The sequence below is a fragment of the Trifolium pratense genome, linkage group LG7 (genome assembly GCF_020283565.1).
Source record: "Trifolium pratense cultivar HEN17-A07 linkage group LG7, ARS_RC_1.1, whole genome shotgun sequence".
In the NCBI taxonomy this organism is placed as follows: Eukaryota; Viridiplantae; Streptophyta; class Magnoliopsida; order Fabales; family Fabaceae; genus Trifolium; species Trifolium pratense.
Genome location: NC_060065.1, coordinates 8,612,841 through 8,636,288, shown reverse-complemented (window position 1 = coordinate 8,636,288; position 23,448 = coordinate 8,612,841). Strand labels below are relative to the sequence as shown.

Below are 23,448 nucleotides of genomic sequence, written 5' to 3'. Positions count from 1 at the left end.
TAATTTTTAAATATATACACGATTTTCTCATAAGGATAAATTTTTAATTTAAATAATCTAAAAAAATCAAAATTCTACTAAAATTACAATATTTTAAAGTAAAATAATTATTAAAAAATTGCAAAATAGGGATATTAATTTAAATTTTATAACAAATTAAATATAATTCTTTTGCAATGATATTTTTATTATTTACATATGAGATTATATCATATATTTATTTAGCTTATCTAACAAATATAATTAAGTTATTTATTTGATCATGATTCATATAAAAAATTTAACTTGTTTATTTTCTCAGATTTTTATTTAAAATTATATAAATTTATTTGATTACTTATTTATATTTTTTATTTATAAAATTCAAAGTATTAAAAAAAAATTAAAAAATAATAATTGTTTTACAAGGGTAATTTTGTCATTTAAATATGTTATATATCTTACATATTATTATGAACTAGTATGTATTAAGAACATGATATGATAGTTATCATATTTATTATCCTGTGTGCACCAAACACATGATGGGATAATTGAGGATAACTGTTATCCTATGTATATTTTATCATATTCTTATCATGTTTATATCATATCATGTCACTATCCTATTATGCGCACCAAACGGACCCTTAATATATGGATTACCTTCCTCTTACCTTTTTAAACCAAACTCAAATGATGTACGTAGGATTTGTGGTTAAACGTCCTCTTTTCATTTAATCCAAAAGTTAGAAAAAATATGGCTCTTACTTTTTTTACTCATTCTTAGTTTTTTTTTTTGGACCGAACTCATTCTAAGTTTTAAAACATCTTTTTTATCATCATGGAAGTATAGCGAAAATGAGATGATTGGTGCATAGAGTGTGTTACTATTATAAATTCTACTACTACTAAATTTGATTTCTATACTAATTAAAGAATAAAACATTTTTAACCCCTAAAATTAGCCTTGTGGTTTAGGTTTAGAACCTCGGGAGGAGTATCTTTCTCTCTAGATTTCAGGTTTGAATTCTCTGGTAAAACAATTTCATGTTAGAGCTTTACTTTGGCTTCAACTGGTCTCTTGCTAGTAGCCATATGAGATTGATCTCCCAAATTAGTCGGTTTTTGTACTAGATACCGAGTTTTAAAAAAAATAATCACATATTTTTTATGTATTGGGGATTAATTATAATTTATAGATGCAATGAAAAATAGTAAATTAATTTGCGTGTCTATTGAAAAAAAAAGAATCCAATGCCAACTAATAAGATAATCAATAGGTGCTAAATTTGTTGATTAATTATTTGAGAGCTCGAAACATATATATGTTGCGCCATACATTGAGAAATAGTTTAATTTCTACTATATACTATACAATATTTCTATACCATGTACAGAACAAAACAGTTCAATAATGTATACATATAATTTTAATATATATAAAAAAAAATACATAGCTCAAAAGACAAAAATACAGCATGTGAGCACATGCTAACGACCTTTCGGTTCCACCATACCCGCTTGATTAGTTGATTGGCAAAAATATTGTAATCAACCACTCTCTGACTCTCTTGATGAAATATATTGATTTGCAGCAACACATAATATAATGCAAGTAATTTGATCCCAAGATGCATGAGGCGCAAACAAATAGTGGCTCATGGTAGGCTATTTAGGCAAAGGGGCTGCTCAACTTTTTTATATTATTTAATGAATTGATTGATTATTTAAGGAATTGATTTAATTTAATAAAATTTACCAATAAAGAGGAATGAAATTTGTCACTAAAAATATAATTTCAGGTAAAAAGGCAAGGTCTCTCTCAAATGTGTGATTTTTTGGCCCAATATTTTCGATGATTCCACGGGATCTCCCGATAATCTAAAAGTGGTATCAGAGTTCATGGTTACTAAAGGATCTGAATTATTATGTCGAATGTCTTCTTGACAGTTATGACCAGGTGACGTGCCTCATTGACGTATTGGGCGTCAATGACAGTTCAAGTGTATGTGGATAAAAAATCTTTTACTTGAGGGGAAACATAAAAAATTAAATGGATTTACACAATTAGGGGAAAATTGTTATGTAGCAAGTGTGAGTTAGAGAAGACTATCACATTGAATGAAAAAGTAAAGGTTGAACATCATATTAGTGACATGACCCGTAAACGTTATACCTTATGATTTCGGATAATGATATGGTGTTTCTCTCACCTATGTGATTGTGCTTATCACAATATAAATTATTCCCCGGTCTCCTCTCATAGCCCAACATAAATGAAAGTGTAATTGGTTGAAGATAAATAAAGAAGATAAAATGGGGTGAAAATAAAATTCGAAAGAGAAGAATAAGTTCTATCGGTTAGTTTAGGAAAGAGATCATAAGAGAGATTAAAAAAGTGGAACCACTACATTTTGCATTTTCTTCAAAATTAGGAAGAAATATATTTTTTTCTTCTTATAATTTGTTATAGTTAATTGTCCCTAATTTTTTTTTCCAAAAGGAGGAGTAGCAAAGTGATACTACCTCAAATATATATATATATATAGATCAACATGAGAGATCTACAAAAAATAGAAGGGGGACTAGGCCAAAACCTCCCTAACTATGTACAACTCTAAAGTAGGGTTTACCAAGTCCATTTGTCTCAACATGATCTCTAATAATCTGGGGAACCTCATACCATAGAGTAAAATTGTCAAGAGTAAGACCTAAGTTTGCTAGCCCATCTGCACAAAAATTACCTTCTCTAAAAACATGGGAAACAATGAAGTTCATAGACAGAGTAGAAATGATGCAATTATGCCATCTATTGCTTAAGAGCCAAGGAACCACCTGAGGGGATTTGAAAGCCATTACTACCAAAGTAGAATCTGTTTCCAACCAAAGATTTCTCCAATTTTTTGAAGCTACAATTTCTATAGCATTCATAGCACCATTGAAAGTGCTATCATCTACGATATTCTGATTAGGGATGACAATGGGTAGGGTACTATATATAGTACCCATCCCCATACCCGCAGTTTAAAAAAATATTCATACCCATCCCCATACCCGCGTGGGTAATGATCTTTGTCCCCGTCCCCATACCCTATGGGTACCTAAGTACCCATACCCGTACCCATTACCCGCATTTTTGATAAAAATAAATCGATCGATTATAAAATATCATATCATTTTAATATAATTATTTTTTTTAAAAAGATTTTAATGTTGACTCAGGAAAATTATAAACAAAAAATTTATCAATCTCATGTTAAAGTTCATTTCTTTGTCACGTGTTTATATTATATTATAAATAAACATTTTTATTAAAAATGTCTAATAATTTAATTGTTGTTGTATTTTTTTAAATTGATATACATATATTTTTATATAAAAACATATATAAAATAAATAAATATATTATGTGGGTATGGGGCGGGGTGGGTACTAAGGTACCCGTACCCGCACCCATACCCGTTCATTTTTGCGGGTAATTACTGATGACAGCCAATCATTTGTTAATTTTAATTATTATTCTATAGTATTTTAGTTAGTTTTTAAGAGTATTGCATGGTCAAAGAGAAGAATTTATGAAGAAATTGACACATAAAAGAGTTTGAAGACAAAAGACCAAAGAAGAAAAAGACTTAGAAAAATATTCTAAGTTTTGAAGCTCAAAATTAGCACCCACTTTCTGTATTTTCCGCGACGCGATGCATGGTCCGTAGTGCTGCGATTTTGCTTTCTAATATCACATGACGTCAGCCTTACATCAGCACATGGAACACACCTTAATGGAGCATGACGTGTCATTCAATTATAGGGACGCGATTTTTGTTTATTAGTGGACGATCTTTTATGCTACAGCCTATATATATGACTACAAATTAGAAAGGGCATTATTACTTCCTGGGAGAGAGAAATACGTGCCGGCAGCAAAAGAGAAGAAGACTATTCTAGGGTTTCGCCGTCGCGGTCTTCATCGGTTATTCATGTATAATTTTCTTAACTCTTTTGTTATGTTAATTATTATTATGAGTAACTAATCTCATCAGATTAGGGATTTTAGATGATTCTCTGTGGAACTATTTGAACCATGTAACTACGTGTTCTTATTTATGCAATCAAAACTAATAGTTATTCAGTTAATTTCGTGTTTAATGCTTTTCTTTATTTGGCCAATATCGAATTGATTTCAAGAAATAATTCACTACTGACACTAGGTTTTATTACTAGAACTAAATTAATTGTTTGCCAATCGTAATTGCTTTAGGAATAAAGAATTAGTTGGTATGATTGAGAATTTAACGTTCAATAACGCTTTTGATAATATTAGTTTCGCCTAAGGAATTAGGGTACTTTATTAGATAAAAGGGATCATGAGCCAAGGAATTGGACTTAATCTATTTTGTTAAATTATCGTAACTATTAGAGTTTGGTTGTTGAGAATTAGAACCTAGAGTACCAAATAGGGATACAGAGAGGATTCGAACAATCCTTAATCGCTTCGCTCCATTAAAAAGTCTTCGTCAAGTTATTGCAATTTTTATTTTAATTATTTTATAAACCAAATATATGCCAAGCATACCCCCTTATATTTATGACCTAAATACAATTCAATTGTTTTGTCGAGATTGAAACAATCCCTGCGGATACGAACTTTATAAATATTATTACTTAACGATAAGTTAGTACACTTGCTAATTTTGTCATCAATTACCCATACCCGTGCCCGTACCCAAAATGCGGGTTTTTACCCTACCCGTTATGGGTATTTTTTGCGTGTGCCCACTGGGTATGGGTCAAATTGTCATTCCTAATTCTGATACTTCAAAAAATCATCAACATTTATCTTTTTGTTATGAATAATATGTAATGAATGTCCATTATTGTGTAGGTTTTCTTGTCCCCTAATTGTGTCCTATAAATAGGACCCCTTTGTTACAATGTAATAGACACCTTGAATAGAACAATACAAGAGTCTATTCTCTCTTCTCTTTCTCTCCTTCATCTCTTCTTCTCTATTCTTGTTATTCTCTAGGAATAATTCATAACACGTTATCAGCACGATAATCTCTCCTCTTTCAAGAAAGGTATAACAACAATGGGAAGTGACAATTTTATTTTATATATGAATTTTGTTATTCAATTTTTTCAGATCATTTTGTTCTGCTCGTTTTTTTTATATTGATTCACAAACCTACGATCCAGAAGTATCGTGGTGAAATTTTGAAATATGAATCCTGAAGATTCATAGTATGATGAAATTTTAAAATATGAATCCTGAAGATTCATAAGCATACGCTTCTAAAAATACCGTAAAATATATTTTAAAATATGAATCCTGAAGATTCATAAGCATACACTTCTAAAAGTACCGTAAAATATCTTTTAAAATATGAATCCTGAAGATTCATAGATATAAGTAAAATGAACATCAATCCCTGAAGGATTGGATAAATAACTGATTTGATCTGTTATATAGTTCTTGAACAATTTAAAAACCAATTATACTCCACGAATTCTTGAAGAATTCATTACGGATACATCTTTGAAGGATTGTACAATTAGATATATTATAATATAACGAAGAATGTGGATTATTCTTATGAGGATTGCATAAAGGATTATTCTTACATTATAACAATATTATATAGTTCCTGAAGAACTTAAAAGAAAAATCAAATTAATTATTTCTTAAGAATTCCAGAAGAATTCAATATACATATACATCCCTAAAGGATAGTTTTACCAATTTTTATAAAATTTTGGCAATTTACAATTTTCAATGGATTTATTTATTTATTTCTATATTGTACAAAACATAAAAAATGTATATCATATGCCAATTTTGTTATCAATACGTTATATGCCAATTTATTTTTATTTTTTCAATAAGTTACTAATTAATCTTATTCATAACATAGGTTACATTATAATTATTATTAAGTTACTATTTAATTTGCATTATAAATTTTCAGTACGTTACATTACATTAGTATTAATAAAAAATAATTGGAATTAATTTTTTTATTTGACTATGTTTATTATGCTTATCTAAGTATTTGCTTAATTTTATTATTTGATGATAGTATATATCAATGATAAATGAATGAAAAATCATTCCCAGAAGTGAATGAAGTCCAACCCATTGATGTTACTCCATTCCCGGAAGTGAATGTAGCAACACACGATTACCATGGACAAAATTGTGGCCATCGTTGAGGTAATAGTCATGGCCGTGTTAATTTTAAAAGCTCGGCTTCTCGCTAGAATTGAAAGAAAAAAAAAAGAAAAGTAGACAAATTAGCAAAACTAATGAAAATATATGTGATATTAGCTAGTTCCCGAAGAACTAATTAAAGAAGAAAAAGGGAAAACCTTAATATTGAAGCATCTTTGAATAATTGCTCAAAGAATAAAATTTTCTTAAAGAAATTATGAAGATTATTATGATCATTATATAAAGATCACTTGTGATATAGTTCTTGAAAAGCTAAAGCTTTAATATTAGCGCATCTTTGATGGATTGCTCAAAGAATATGGATTTTCTTAACCAATATTATGAAAGATTGTAAAATTGTGTTTTTCTCTAGCCATTCTGAATAGAGATTTGTTGTTGAGTTCCTGAAGAACTAATTTTGTTTACAACATGATTAAAGTCCATATGATCTATTTGATCTTAGTATAAATTGGACCAAAATTAAAAGAACAATTATGTATGTCTCTTGAATATGTTCCTGAAGTAGCAAACTTATGAAAATAATTTCAAAAATATTTGATTAATCATATTTTAGATTGGTACAATTTCAATAATTATCAATTGAAATGTGAAAGTTTTTACATGATAATTCGACTTTATTTCTCGATGTACAACTTAGTAAGATCTCTATCTATCTATTTTATATTTTACTATGAGGTAGACGATTATTATTCCCTATGAAATATATGCCTAAGAAAAAAGTTACATTTAGCTTTTTATACATTAAACTTTGAATTTATTTTATGGTGATTATGTTTTCTTAAGCTTTGAATACAATTATTTTCTTAATTACTTATAATTATAATTCGGTTACAGTTTGTAAATATAAACTGATTTTAATTATTCCGGTTACATATTTAAATCAATTGATTGATTTTAATTTTAAAATCTTTTAATTGTTACTATATTTTAATTTCTAATTCTACTGAAATCCACATAAAAAAAAAATTTATACTTTATTTTTACTCTTTTAATTCTCATACAAATAAATTATTACTATTTTTTTTATTGTGTTCCACCGAAAAGATTTTTTTGTAGAAACATATTTGTTTAGCTTGAAAATATTCATCGATACTACTATTCATGAAAAATTAAATTTTATATTTGGTAGTACGAAAATTATTGAAGACTCCAGAAGAGTCAATGCATTGTTATATCGAGAAACAAAGTTGCACTTTGCTAATGTATTTTATATTTTAAGTCTTAAAGAAATTTGTTACCGAAGGATATTCACATAAATCAATATCATATTGAAACAAGAAACGACGGAGATATTTTATCTCTATATTACGAGACATATTATCAACTTTTATCTCTAGTTTGTGGTGTACTTATGATATTAGTGCAACTTAAGCACATGTTTAAGTAAACCAGAAGTTTACAATTTAAATTATATTAAGTTTGTAATTGGCAAGATCGGATGGGTCATCCCGAATCTATTATGATGTGAAATATAAAATAATTTTATATGAATTGAAGGGCCTGAAGTTTCTTCAATCTAATAATTTTTATGTGTTACTAGTTCCCGAAGGAAATTGATAAATTAAGTAAATGAGCATATTTTATTTTTTAGAATATATATAAGGTGATATTTGTAAATCAATACACCGATCTTGTGGACCGATTAGATTCCTAAAATTTTAATTGATGCATCAACTAAATGGTCACATGTATGTTTGTTATAAACTCACAACCAGAAGTTTGTGAGATTATTTTTAAGAGATCGTTTTATATATATTATTCTAGAAAATATTTGATAAATATATCATATGTTAATTGAAATTTATACCAAACATCTTGTGAAATATGTTCATACAAACAAAAAAATAATGGACCTGAAGATTCATTCTAAGTTATAGTTGGGAACACTCAAACATGTATGTTGAGATATTGAATAGCATCATGCCAACAAATTATTATATACATAAGCTCTCCCCTAATTTATTTGAATTTTAGTTTATAAACCTATTTTCCAATATAAACATTTTTGGATGTGTTGGGTACGTCTCAATTGCTCCAATATAATGCATTTAAATGGGTAGTAAAAGAATATTGGGAAAATAATTTTTATATGAATCTCCAAAGTGAGCCAATAATTGGAGATTTTTTTACAGTTTTATGGGCTGATTATCAATTGGTGAATTAATTTTCCCAATATTAGGGGCAGATAATAAGCAGCTAAAAATATGAACTAGAAGTTCAATTGAAATGTTTTGAAATAAATTAATAATTGTTATTTTGATCCTCTTAGAAATCAATATGAACCAGAAGTTCAAAAGATAACTCATTTGCAAAGTTTATGAAATCAATCAACAGCTGCTAATGCTCCATTAAAAATGAATGTCGCTGTTGGACAATCTAATATTGCAAATGATTCCTAACCACGCGTGAAGCATGGTAAGCAAATCGGTTCCAAAGATAAAAATCCTCAAATAAGAAAAGGAGCTATAAAAACAAAGATGACCCGAGTGAGGATATGAAAATAGTATTTGACATAATTAATTTTCCAGTTCCTGAAGAACTTATCAGGTACCTGTAATTTACGAAAATATAGAGATCTCGACAAACTATGTCATGAATGGAATACGATGGAACCGAGATAAAGTCAACGTTGACAATATTTTTGCACATAATAAAGCGCTATATATGTGATAAATGACAATGAGGATCATAAATCAAAGTCTATTAAGGATTATAGACAATGAAATGATTGACTAAATTGATAGACGTGATTGATACAGTATTAAAGTAGCTTTGCAAAGCAAAATGTTTTTGGACCAGTAGTCCATTTCATCTGCAGATGGAGATAAATCGATATGAATAAGTTTTCAAGAGAAAAATAATGTAAACAAAATATTTAGAGTTTGAATTGTTATTCAAGTATATTGATAAATGTCTATCATTGATTTTCAAGAAGCATATTCACCTGAAGTGAATTCAAAAATTAATTAAATTGAGTAGCATATGAAATACTCAATTCATGTGAAATATGTGTTTTAACGTATTTGACTGGCTCACTTGATAATGATGATCCATGAAGGATTTAGTTATATTTGACAATGAATTATTTATATCCGAGACTTATATTAATGATAAAATATCATCTAGACTCCCGAAGAGCTTATGAGATATTCTCATTTAAATTTATAATTTAAATAAGATTATATAGCAAAAGTGTTAAAACAGTTTGACATTGACAAATCTAATTTGTTGTATACTAAAAATGGTTGCAATGTCATTTGATGTGTCATGCCTCAAGAAAATGATGAACAATTTGAATTGGTCCTGAAGTACCATATCTTAATTCAATTAAGCTCACTAATATATTTGCTATAATTTCGTAGTATTTTATTTTTGCCTATTCATCCAACCCAAATATTGAAGTAAAGCAAAACATAGAATTATTTATACTTTAAAGAAACAACAATATCATCCAATCATGTGAAGATTTTAGCACTACATCAAACAAGCTGAGAAGATATTTTTGTTGAGGATTGTAATTCAACACATACAAGAAATTCGTTGTTTTATTACAAAATGATGGTTCCTGCAACAACTCAACATGAAGATAATATCAGACGCAGTGCTAATTTAGAGAAGAGTATAATAAAGAAGATATGACAGATTTTTCTACAGAGTCAACTTTTAGTAAAACTTTGGAGCAGCTAGTACAAAAGATTATTTGATTTTTCATCTCATGTATAATAATTGTCTTTATGAGGGGGAGATATAAATATGTTCTGCACTCTTTTTCCCTTCACCGTGGTTTTGTCCCACTGGGTTTTTCAGGTAAGGTTTTTAATGAGGCAGTTCACTCACAAATGATGATGTACTCTTTTTCCTTCACTAGGTTTTTTTTAGAGAAAGAATATCCTTCATGGACATTCAAGGGGGAGTGTTATGAATAATATGTAATGAATGTCCATTATTGTGTAGGTTTTCTTGTCCCCTAATTGTGTCCTATAAATAGGACCTCTTTGTTACAATGTAATAGACACCTTGAATAGAACAATACAAGAGTCTATTCTCTCTTCTCTTTCTCTCCTTCATCTCTTCTTCTCTATTCTTGTTATTCTCTAGGAATAATTCATAACACTTTTATCTATTTTTAGATTTTCTTTTCTTAAATTAAACAACACATCGAACTTCTTTTATTTCTCACATCTTTATGTCTTTTTCACAATTTTTTTTTCTCACATTTTTTCAATAATCAAACACATTCCAAAAGAAATTCACCATTAATTATACTTCGCTTAATAACCAAATTATCTATTCTTATATATAAAATCATATAACCGCTCCAAAAAAGTTTAATTTTCATTCCAACAATTGTGATGTTACTGGGAGATATTAATTCACATTATAGACGATTTTCCTTCTTCTATTTTTTATAATTATTCTAGTGTTGAGCTTATACAAAGAGAAACAAATTATTAGATTGTCCATAATTTAACTAGGAAGCTACATATATAACTACTTCCCAAATTCTATTTAACATACCTCATTATATTGAAGAGCTCTTAATTAATGAAATGCTTCCTTTAAAAAACAACAAAGTTTAGTGTCTTGTTAGACACTTGGAGTGGTAGAAGTATATTTTACCATGCCCAACTTTCATTTCTAAATAATGCATGATATAGTACTAGTAAACCTTTTTTTTATTAAATAATTAAAAAATGACGTGTATAAACTCACAAAGCATTAATAAAAGTAGTATAAAACACCACATAGAATACGTGTAAAAGATCTAGAAGTCAAATATGACATTAGCTTCACAAAGAATAATCCCCTCAAATAAAATACTTTTTTTAAAAAACTAACATAGTAGTTAATTGTCTTTTAAGCTTTTAGGTATTGCCGTTGGATTACAAAAAAAAAAAGTATCATCCAAGTTGTGATCAACCTCTATATGTAAAGTCACAAACATTTGTCATCACTCAAAAGACTATACATACACACATAATTCTAGTCAATTTTGCTTCACCTTGGCCTGCACCTTCCTCTCTCTCTCTTTTTCTTCTCCCTCTTCATAAAACCTTGTAAACAACAATACATACATAAATAGCTGTTTTTCTTTTCTTTCTTTATTTTGCTATGATATGAGAATTGTTGGAAGCAAATTATTAATCAAAGGAGTTGAAATGGGTTTTTTTTCATCTAAAGAAGAGAAATCTAAAAGAATATTAAGAGTGGTTAAGACTCTATTTTTCTTAATCACAATGATTCTATCACTTCTTTTATTTTCAGCACCGGTTTTATTAGTTATTGCTGATGCTCTTGTTCCTTCAGCTCTTCTCTCAACACTCTCACCTTTTTCAGTTTCTCCATCATTAACAACACTCTCTTCTCATTTCCAAAACTATGATTTTCGTTACTCTCTCATTGATATTCCTCTCGTTTCAATAATTAGATCCTTCATCATTTTCTGTAAGTATATATGAAAACACAAAAAGTTTAAATTTTGTATAGATTTTCAATGACCCTTTTGGATTATAATTAATGGGTGTGTTTTAATTTTTAATTTTTTTCAGGTGTTTATAGTTTATGTGATGGACCAAAACTTTCAAGATCAAGAGGACCTTATTTGGGAATCACAACGTTGTGTTCTGTTTTGTCTCTGTTATTTGTTTCATTTAAAGCTGTTTATGTGTTTGGAAATGGAAATGGATATGTTGGAGGATCATCAGAAATTGCTTTGTTTGTTTGTTCTTGTGTGTTGGCTGTGGGACATGTTGTTGTGGCATATAGAACAAGTTGTAGAGAGAGAAGAAAGCTTTTGGTTTACAAGATTGACATTGAAGCTGTAAGTCATGTTCCCTTCAATCCTTTTACCAACTACTTGCCTTCTCACATAAATTTTTTGTCAATTATTGTGTGATTTGGAGGAAATTGATAAAATTTTCATATTATTCAATTATTCATATGTTTACACTATTGAAATTGAATATTTAGTATTTTTTTAAAACTTTAATCAATATTTCTTTTGGTATAAATATTTGAAACTATCTAGCTTTTTGAATGATGAAAACTAAAAAGTCATATTGAAATAAGCTAACTACCCAAAAGTTTATTGAGAAACTAAATAATAGTGAATTATGACTAAGGGTAATTTTGTAACTTTAGTATTAAAAAAGTTGTTTTTTGCTTATATTTTGGGATATCAAAAAGAGGTTTTTTTTACTTATATTATGGGACGGAGGGAGTATTATAAATTTTTCATTGAATTTTTCAAAACAATTTTAATTAATAAAATTATAAGAATCTAGATGATAATTTATCAATCCTTAAGAAATGCAAGAATCTTTTAATGAAAAATCCAAGTAGTTTCCAATTTGCTTTATTGCCTTAGACGAGTATGGTGGCTTTCACGATAGGCACTAATAGGAATTTTAGTGAGGTAACAAGGTCCCACCAATCGTAATTAAGTACCATTGAAAATCAAGGAAACTTCATTAAAGACCTTACTTATTGGTATTAGAACATGGTTTAGAACATTATAGGGTTGAATTTCCTTTGTTTCTGGAAGGTATAAATAAGTTGACACTTGACAATATTTGATGACAATTCCTTTTGAAAACCTATAAGCAAAATTCAAATTTGTCTATTTAATTTTTTCAGGTTTGGCAACATATTAGTAGTTTTTGTTGACTTTTCTATACAGCAAAAATGAGGTGGTTGTATAGTTGGGTAGGGTATATACTAATACATGGCCATAACAAGATGTTGGAATCCACATCATATAGAGTAGTCTAAAAGTAAACTTTTCCCATTGAAATTACTCTTCTAAATAGTCTACCCTCTAATTTTCAATCCTAATTTAAAAATTTGATTATAAAATTATTTTTGTCTACAAACACCTGATTTTGATAAAATTAAGACTTGGTCTCACACTCTAATCACATGTAAATCTTTTCTTATTCAAAGAATCTATGCAAGTGGGAACTAACCGTCCTTAAATGGTGACCAAAGTTTGACTAATATAACAAAATAATTTACAAATATCTAGGTACATATATTGATCTTGTGCCACATGCTAAGATATGGTGTTAATTTGTATATTTTTTTTTTTTTGAAAAATCTTATACTATAGTAGTAGCTAGTTTTTTTTTTTTTTAATTAAGATAATGACCAAATATTAATGCCAAAGCAATTGGGACCTTGCAAGTTGGAGGCTACCCACTAGCAACAATTAACAATAGGCTTATCCCACTTAATAATTATAAGATATCAAACAAAATATTCCATGTGCTTTTCATGCAACATTTATATGTTTAATAAATTTATCCAAAAATATTAAAAGTGACCAAGAAATTAACCATGTTCTATACTCTTTTTTTTATATCTATGCAGATTTCAGCTTGCACAAATAAGTATCCGAGGTATCCCAAGATTCATCAAGAAGAGAGAATCAAATGATCACTAAATCACTGTGGCACTGACATATTAGATTAGAGAAATATATATAAAGTATAGATTTTACATCTAACAGCTTCATAGCTATTCATATATTAATTAAAGTTCACATGTTCCATCAAGGAATGCCACGGTAATTATCTAATTTTGTGAGATGAATTTGTATATTTTAAATTGAAATTGTGATTTGTGAAACCAAAATCTAATTGTTATTCTTGTTTGTGTTATTTTCAGGTTTATCCTAAGGATATGCCAGTAATCTTTGACACCTAATTAACAACACTAATTATAGTTTAGTATATACACTTCAATGCTACCATGAAACATAAATTTGTTGAATGGTGTTATAGGTATAGGTATATTATGTGTTACTATAGAGCTTCAGCTTGTAATATTTTTTTAAAACTTTTATTGTCCCATAGATAGATTCATGTATATCTTATTGTATATATAAAAATGAATGCATTGTTGGTTATGGTCAAAGGCCTACTTAATTATGAACTGATTAATAAATAGTAGTTATACTTAGTTTGAGAGAAATAAAGAAACAAATTATAGAAATTAATGAATGAATATTTTTTTTTTTTCCCTCAAACTAAATACATTTTAGATGATCTCGTCGAACATTTTTTGGACTTAAAATCTACAATGAAGCCAAATGGTAACCTTTTGAGAGTCAAGATATTATATAACTTCAATTTTTTTATAGATTAAAACCTATTTTCAAGTTAAAATTAAATGATATGCAATGAATCGTGTAAACAACATATATAAACGGAGTCTGGATAAACTAAATGAATATGTTCTTTTGTTGAATTTGAAAGTTAGGCAATAATTCACACTACTACAAAATTGAGTTTTAATAGCGCCCTTTTAATAGCGCTTATTTAGAAAGCGCTATTAAAACTTAAAACTGAGCCCTTATGATAGCGTTTTTATGAAAACCGCTATTAAAAGCTCCAAACAGCAAACCTTATTATAGCGTTTTGTGAAGAAACAGCTGTTAAAGCCCAAAACAAAAAGCATTATGATAGCGCTTTTGAAACAACGCTATTAAAGCTGTATACGCGCATTATAAATTAATTTAAATGGTGGTGGGTGGGTTTCGAAACCTTGACCCCTTGAACCCCTTTTTTTTTTTTTGACGAAAAAACCTTTTTTCTTTAAAAATTAAAAATAAAAACAAAGATCAGATTTCAGTATATGCGGTGAAGGATTTTGTTTTCCCACGATCAGTTGCTTTGCACTAAAATCAGTTGCTTTGCAAAAATCTTAATCCACGATCCTCAAATCCCTAATATTGGAGATCGAATTCAATAGAAATCTCTAATATTTCCACGATCCATAGAAGCTGTTCCTGTTCATCTTCCTCCAATCTAATTGCTTGAACGCAACTGTTAACCCTAATCTCCAAGAACCCAGAAATCATTGTGAGCCCAACCCATAACCCATAAATCCTCTTCTCTCCACCATATACCCAGCAATTCAATTTTTTGGAAGTCGTACTTGTCGTCGTGCCGTCACAACTCAAACTGTGGTTATTAAGGTATGGTTATGTTATATGCTTACATTATAGATGTCTGAGAAAATTAAATTTGAAAAATTGATTTAAGTTAGAAGACCTATTATTTTGCAAATTGATTTAAGTTAGAAAATTGATTTGCAAAATTGAAAATTAAATTTGCAAAATTGTTCATCGTCCTGTTATTTTGATACAGCACCGTGTTTACCTTGTTTACTTGTTACAATTGATTATTGTTTCAAATTAATTTGATCGCTACTGTTCCTCTTAATCTGTCAAATTCCAAATTGTGAATACTGCTACAGTGCGTGCGTTTTATTGTTACTACTTTATTAATTGTTTCCTGCACCAGTATAATGAAAATAATGAATATTGCTTTATTTACTATTATTATAATTATTATGGCTGAGTAGTTTAATTGAGTCCAAAACAAGAGGACCATCGTTACTATAATATGTATTCGCCGGTGATGCGGAAGTAATGTGTATGCGTCGGTGATGCGGAATTGAAGGTGTTTGTGCAATCGTGCTGGTCTGCGTTTTTTTTGCCGTTGGGAAAGATCTGGTTTTTCCACTATGTTACAGTGATTAGTGTACTGGTTTTTCTAGGGGTGGTTTGCAATTTTGTTTAAATTTCTAAAGCCTAAGCTATACCAACTAAGGCATGTGCAGCAGCATTCATAGTTCTCCTAAGATGAACCACACTAGTATATGATTGAAATTAGATGCCTTATAGTAGTAAATATATATTCTAGAAGTTGGATTTAGACAACAAATCCAAACAGTCTTGAATTACATGATCTAATTCAACTAAATTTAATCTTCCATGGAGGCTGTTCACAACAAGTCCAGCATCCAACTCAAAAATAAGCTTACCATACCTTTGATCTTTATCCCACTCTAGACCCCACCTAAGTGTCATTGAAGTATGAACTAACAATGAATTAGAATAAAGTCAGGAAAGTTTGAATAGTATTAATTCAAATATATTCATTTAAGATTATGTTGCGTTTTAAATTTCTGATGGGTTCATATATCAAATATGCATAGCCCTTTCCTCATTAAAAATTCACAAAAACTAGTCTGCTTCTATTGATATGAACTTAGGGATGGCCAAAGTTTGGTTTTTAACCAAAACTGTATGTGAACCGAACCAAACTGTATTTCAATTCTTTAAAACCGAACTGAACCATCAACCATTTAATTTGAACTGAACCGAACAGTTTTTTAAACTGTTGAAAAAACTGTTGAACCAGTTCTAGATTAAAAATAACCAAACAGAACCATTACTTAACGAATATAAAAAGTAAAAGTGGTCCTTGTTTCAGCGAAAACAAATACAGTACCCTACACCTCATGTATATGAATCTGGTCTTTGATTTTTTAATATTTTTTTTGATAAACTGAAGCTGGTCTTTGATGATAAAAGGAAAACAAATACTCTGCCTCGCCGCCATAGCTTGAGAAGCTATTATTTTATTATTATTGTTTATTTTATTTTGGTTAAGTGTATTATTGGGTGGGGTTAAATTTTTTTAATGAATCGATGAAATAGGCCCGTAAGAGTGGATTGTTTCGTGATTCCATGAGTGAGCCACATACCTGTGAGTGAGGGTGGTTTATTACTTTCGTTGTATTGGGGAAGGGGTTGATGGTGAGTGCTGCAAAATTTGTGAGTAACAAATAACCATGGTGCAGTTTGGTTAACGGGTGAATTTAAGTACATGGTTCAGTTAACAAACTGTAAATAATAGTTATGTAGTGTAAATTAAAATTGATCTTTGCAAATGTGTTTTTTTACGGTGTCCTCGTCAAAGAAATACTATTGACTGCGGATATTTTATCATGAGATTTATGAAAGAAGTTATCATGGAATATCCAAATAAGATTCCTGATAATGTACGTTATTTTAATTATTATTATTATTATTTCATATTTTTACATATAGCTAGGTATATAAAATGTAGTGTAATTCAATTCTGACTCAATTTTGTGTTACTTTTATATTTGAAGTATTTTTCTCGCCATAGACATTCTACATACTCTAAAGAGAAGCTAGATGAGGTGAAGGAGGAGTGGGCTACCCATATGGTTGAAGATGTTATCAATGATGCAAAGAGACTGCAAAAATAATAGTTGATCATTAATTAGTAAGTTGTATCCTATAAATATTTAATTATCCAAATATATTCTGATATGACTGTTGTGCTTGGTAGAAAATGTAGTTGGTATTGTTGAATTTACACATCCATTGTCAAATTTTAGAGTAATTGGGATAATCATAATGTTCCCAAGGTCATACTATTTTTCCTCTTGAAACTAGGATGAATTATGAGCATGCTGCCTAAGCGCGTTAGTGACATGACGCGAGATCCTGAGTTGCAATACTTTAGCAATGTTTTGATGCTACTTTGAGGTGTATGTTGAATTTGTGTGGTTTCTAAGAGAGAAAGACAAGTTTATATGCTGCCAAATGATGTATTATCAAGCAAATGCCTAATTTCTTGTACATCTATATATACAGGTAGTTTGAGGGCTTCCTTTTTCGATGAAGTGGGCGGTTCTCATCAAGTGACAGGTCGCAGAAGAAAGTAGGGCTATAGTTTGACTATCTTTTGTAGTGGTTTTTGTGTTTTGTACTAAAATTTGTCATTGATTTTCTCATTAGAAGCTATGGCCAAATTTTGACAATATCTCTTTTGTAGTGGTCTTTGTGTTTGCACTATTCAATTCAGATTTGTCTTGTAGTCGGATTGGTATTATTTATGAAATGAATGTATTACAAGAGTTTTTATTTTATTAGAGCTTGTGTGGCACAACACTATTTTTTTTTAAAATTTGATAATATATATTTTGAAAGTATATATATATATATATTGGTACTATATATTTTAAAAGTTCAAGAGCAAGTTGTCAAACAAAAAAAAAAATTGCAATTTATTGTTTTAAAAAAAGGGTCAGGATTAGTAAAAAAAAAAAAAAAATACAGACATACAATAGCGTTTTTTACACGGGCGCTATTAAATGTTCGTCCAGACAACGAATTATAATAGCGTTTTATAAACGCGGGAGCTATTATATATTATATATAACAGCGCTTTTATAAAAATGCGCTATTGAAACTTGTCTCCGAAAGCGTCTTTCTTCGCCCGCAGGAAGCTACAACATCGCTTTTTTGTAAAAACCGATATTAAAAGTACATATTTGACAGCGTTTTTAAACGCTATTATAGGCACCCAGACCTATAATAGCGGATTCAATCATAGCGTTTTAAAGCGATGTTAAAAGTTAAAAAAAAATGCTATTAAACACCTATTTTTGTAGTAGTGTCATTCAATAGCTTTTAAAAGTGATCAAGGATGGATCAAATGCAACATTGATGCAGGATTTTTCATGGAGGAAAGTATTACATCTTTGGCATGTTGTTTTAGGAATGCATCATGTGAGTTTTTGAAGGCACAAACTAAATGGATAAATGTCAAGCTATCCACTATTGAAGGAGAAGGAATGGCTTTCCTCGAAGCAATTTCATTTGTTGTGCAAAATGGATGGGATAAGATCATATTTGAAAGTGATTCACAAATATTGGATGAAAGTATTCATGCTAATCAAGTGGGTGTATCTGAGTTTAGTTATATCACTAATAGAATAAGAGTTAGTTTATCTTATATTAACAACTTTGAGGTAAAGTTCGTTCGGCGATAAGTGAATATGGTTGCTCACTCACTTGCGAGGGCAACCATTTCTTGGGCTAGTCACCATGTTTTGGATATGAGTCCTCCTTGTATTGATTCCTTGTTGATTAATGAGAAAAGTTAAGTTGATTTGTTTCAAAAAAAAAGTGATTCTCTCTTTTCTTCAAGCAATTAATTTAAAAATGTCACTCGCTTATAGGTTCCATAAAGTATAAATTGTTGGATTTTTTAGAGCTATTAAACTACTGAAAATATAGATAAATAAAATGTAAAAAGACTAAAATAAATTGCGAGTAAAAATAATAGTTTGAATGACTATGTGTTAAAAAGATTTTTACAATGGATATTTATAGATGTAAATGACAACCACGTATCATATAGTTTGTCTGCCATTATTCTTCTAAGCATGCGGGTGGTCTATGTCTCTGATTGTTGTTGGTTATTCAAGTATTATTCAAGTTAGAGATTAACTTAGATACTCCTGATTGAGAATTTAATTTTAAAATTAATTTAAAATTTAGAATATTTTTTTTTTAATTTAAATGTTAAGTGTTACAAATTTTAATTAAAAAAAAATAACGAGAACACAAATAATATATCAAGAAGTTTAAATTAAAAATAAAATAAATTTTAAATATTAGAAAAATAATACATAATTGATTTTTCTTCATTCTTGTGTGTTAAATATGACTCACAAAGTCAAGCATATCAATCACCATGAAACCACCAACCAACTACATAACACTATGGTATGGAGTTTAAATAAGAATTAAATTTAATTAATTACTATAAAATAATTACACATTAACAAAAGGTAAACATACAATAAGCTGCACCACTAAACCTATAAAAGAAATTTTGCCTTTAATTTTTTTTTAATATTAATAAAACATACACAACTGATTTTTCTCATTCACATGTATTAAATATGACTTTTGGAGTCATGCATATCAATCACTAAGAACACTAACAACCAACCATGTGGATAATACCACTAATATATTTTTCAAATAATTCATTCTTGCTAATTCTTAATATATATATTAAATGACACTCTTGATAATAAATATTAGTATATATTACTCCTTTTTTCGAATATATAAGAAAAAAATTAATATATCAACCTTCTTTAACCTATTTTCTAATATTTTAGGACAGATAAAGTTTGTTAGAAATAGTAATTATAATTCATACAACATGAGTAACAAGGTAAACATTAATTATTTATTTGATTTTTATTTTTTTCATATATATTCTTTTGTATTGTCATCTTTTTATTTCTTTTATATCATTTTACATACAAAAGTAAAAATAAAAGTGTTCCTCCACCTATTTACATATAATATTCAAAAACTGTGCATCTCTGTGTGTGTGAGTTTTAGTTATTACTGTAACATCGAATAAAAATAAATTTCACATCGGTTTTGCAACTGATATTTGATGCGCTCCCGCACATTTCACATCGGGTTTTTAATTCCTTGATGTAATAAGTATATTTTTCACATTGACCGGGTAGATTCACATCGGTTTTTTAATTCCCTAGTGTGAGATTGTAATTTTTTTAAAGCAAATGATGATTTTCACATCGGTTATATGTTGACGCCTATATATGTGAAAAACCCATATTTCATATCGGTATCGATATATCCACCGATGTGGAATCTCTTTTTTTCCTTTGTTCTTCTTCTTTGATACCTGCATCAATTTTTCCTGCAACACACTTGTTATTTCAAGCAATATATTTGCTCTATTAGTACTTGATATTTCCATCATCAACACACATACTAACAAGTTCTATTTCATTACAAGGTTTAGTTCATTTTGCCATAATATATACTAACAAGTTCTAACTAGGACTTAAGTGACTAAACTACCAAATCAGATCAATGACACTATATGATCTTCCTCTTTCAAACTCAAACCACTAACCCTAATCTGAAGCATCGATCGGGTTCTTTTACTTCTTCATTGAAACCAGCGTCGTCGTTGCTCAGATCTAGTTAAGGTTAGCTTTCCGTTTGAAAATCAAAGATGGTTTCTGACGCTAGTAATAGAAAAGCTGCTCAGAAGAAAGCTGTCGTCGCTGTTGAACGAGGTGGTAACCGTTGTTGCAACTGCTTCTTCTAAATTCGCTGATACTACGGGTGTAGATAAAATTTCCGATATTCATATATCTGATTAGACTTGTACTGGTGTTCCCTGTTCCCATCCTTTTTCAAGACATATTCAGATAGAGTCTCAATCAGTTACTTTTCACGGACATGATCTCATAGTTAATTCTAAATTAGAGCTAAATTATGAGAAACATTATGGTTTACTTGGATTAAATGGTTGTGGATAGTCCACTCTACTTACTGCAATAGGAATGTGGGAACTTCCAATTCCTGAGCAAATAGATCTTGGTTTTGACAAGGCGATGCAGGCAAAGAAGACACGTGATTTTTCTAGAGGTTGGAAAATGAGAATTACATTAGCATGAACTTTATTTATGAAACCTACTGTTCTTCTACTCGATGAACCAACCAACCATCTTGATTTGGAAGGTTATGTGTGGCTCGAGGAGAGTTTGAACGATATTTTGGTTGTTATATCACATTCCCTGAATTTTCTTAATTGTGTCTGCACAAATATTATCAATATGCAAAGAAAAAAATTGAAGATGTACATTGGTAATTTTGATCAATATGATCAAGGACACTATAAGTCGTTTTTTCTACGATGGTCTCAAAAGAACAAGGAGTGCCCCTTGATAATAAAGTTACCACACTAAATAAACAATGTATCTTTAAAACAAATAGTATTGATACAAAATAGATAGCTCAAATGTCATTAGATCTAAAAACTAGAACCATATATACCTCATAACCTCTAAAACACTTGCACAACAAAACAACATCAATAAAACCACAACAACACGGACATTTTCCTACCATCAAACCAATGAAAAATCATAACATCAAACCAATGAAATGTTCACAGTTGATGGTAACATGTGTCTTTTTCACTTATAGGAGATGTTGTATGCCCTTTAACATAACATACACACTACAACATTTTGAAGTTTACGCAGCGGTCAAACATTGTTGTGTAAAGGCAAAAATTGTACCTATAGTCTAAGCCAACCGTTTTTGTAGCACTCTCTATACGGTCGTGGCCATTTCTATAGGCAACGGTTTTTTGAGTTTCGCCCACAGTAATACATAACCGCCGCTTAAACCTGTGAAAGGCAACGAGTTGTTGTGATCCATTTGCAACAATTTTTTGACTTTACGGGACGGTAATTGGATTGTTGCTTAATCTTTGTAGCAACAATTTTGCATATAATTTTAGGCACGGTTATTGCGTGTCTTTATGGGCAACGAGTTCTAACTTATTATTATGGCAACGATAGTAATAGGAACAACTATTGTCGTGTTGCATAATCTTGACAGCAACGATTTTGCGTTTAACTTTAGACAACAGTTATTTTGTGTTGCTTATCTGCTATAGCAACATTTCTTTAATTTTTTAAGAATTTTTTTTAAACACAATTAATAGCATAATATGCATTTATCTAAAAAAAATAAAAATAAAATCATATAATATTCCAAGTTTGAATATCCAAAATATGTAAAACAAAAATAACACACGATAGTTTGCTTTAAAAAATAAAAGTCAAAAGGTATTATCTTTTACATAAACTTTGATTATGATTCATTATCTTCAACTTCAAGTTCACCGTCCTCAAATGTTGAATCAATTTCCTATATTTATCATAAAAAAATTAGAGTCTTAATTTATTTTTTTTGAAATTGCAAACTTTTATTATAAGCCCAGCTATACACAAAAGTACAAAATGAATGCACACAATAATTACACTTCAGCCAAACAGGAGAACAACAGAGTTAAAAGATCACAAACACAATTAAACAACCATAGTGATATAAACCCGATAGTCCTTGTAGGTGTAGTATAAGAATATGTAATATATCCTTGTAATAATTAGACTAAGGGTCCATTTGATTTGCAAACTATAAGTATTGAGCATAACAGTATAAGACAGAACAACAGTTTGTGGGCGACAAAAATTTCAGCTTTTGTCCCGTCCATTGACCCTCAGTTTGTCAAGTATCATGAACAATTTTAAAATCAAACACAATACATCAAAAGTTGTTCTATCTAATTCCTTATTTTTTAACAGAGCAAACACATAAGAATTAGAATACTAGATTTGTCTAGATTAGCAAATTGTTGGTTTGTTAATCAAGGCTATTAAGACTAATACACACAACTTATATAAATACTTGTATCTATCATCTGTATCAGTAACCACCGACTAATACAATTATGGATTCTCTCTAGAGTTTACACTTAATTTAACACAATGTCACGCAGAGAAACAACCGACAACAATTGCAAGAATAGAAAGAAAAAGATTATAAATTTAATATTATAAATTATTTAGTTTTATTAGTCTCTATTTTTCTCAATTATAAATTTAATTTTTTCAACATTAATATTTACTTTTATATTAATAATACTTTAACCATTAAATCATTTTGATAATTTATATTACAAGATAGTTTTTCATTTTAAATTTTTCACGTTAAA

The 23,448-nt window shown here is 29.2% G+C and overlaps 1 protein-coding gene and 1 long non-coding RNA gene across 4 annotated transcripts; both read left to right on the top strand.

The window, feature by feature from the left end:
* Positions 1-10,967: 10,967 nt before the first annotated feature.
* LOC123894765 lies at positions 10,968-14,136 on the top strand. 2 transcript variants are annotated; one of them, XM_045944841.1, is made up of 4 exons: positions 10,968-11,656; positions 11,761-12,032; positions 13,580-13,775; positions 13,877-14,136. In XM_045944841.1, exons 1-3 carry the CDS (start codon positions 11,329-11,331, stop codon positions 13,643-13,645), a joined length of 666 nt encoding a protein of 221 aa, XP_045800797.1. In that variant the 5' UTR covers positions 10,968-11,328; the 3' UTR covers positions 13,646-13,775; positions 13,877-14,136. The 2 variants fall into 2 exon arrangements, with proteins under 2 accessions (XP_045800797.1, XP_045800796.1); XM_045944840.1 differs by having other exon boundaries at positions 11,761-13,775.
* Positions 14,137-14,798: 662 nt separating this feature from the next.
* LOC123894766 lies at positions 14,799-17,950 on the top strand. Of its 2 annotated transcripts, none has more exons than XR_006803900.1 (3): positions 14,799-15,188; positions 17,177-17,313; positions 17,688-17,950. It is a non-coding gene; the product is annotated as an uncharacterized LOC123894766 (long non-coding RNA). The 2 variants fall into 2 exon arrangements; XR_006803901.1 differs by lacking the exon at positions 14,799-15,188 and adding an exon at positions 15,215-17,062.
* Positions 17,951-23,448: the final 5,498 nt, after the last annotated feature.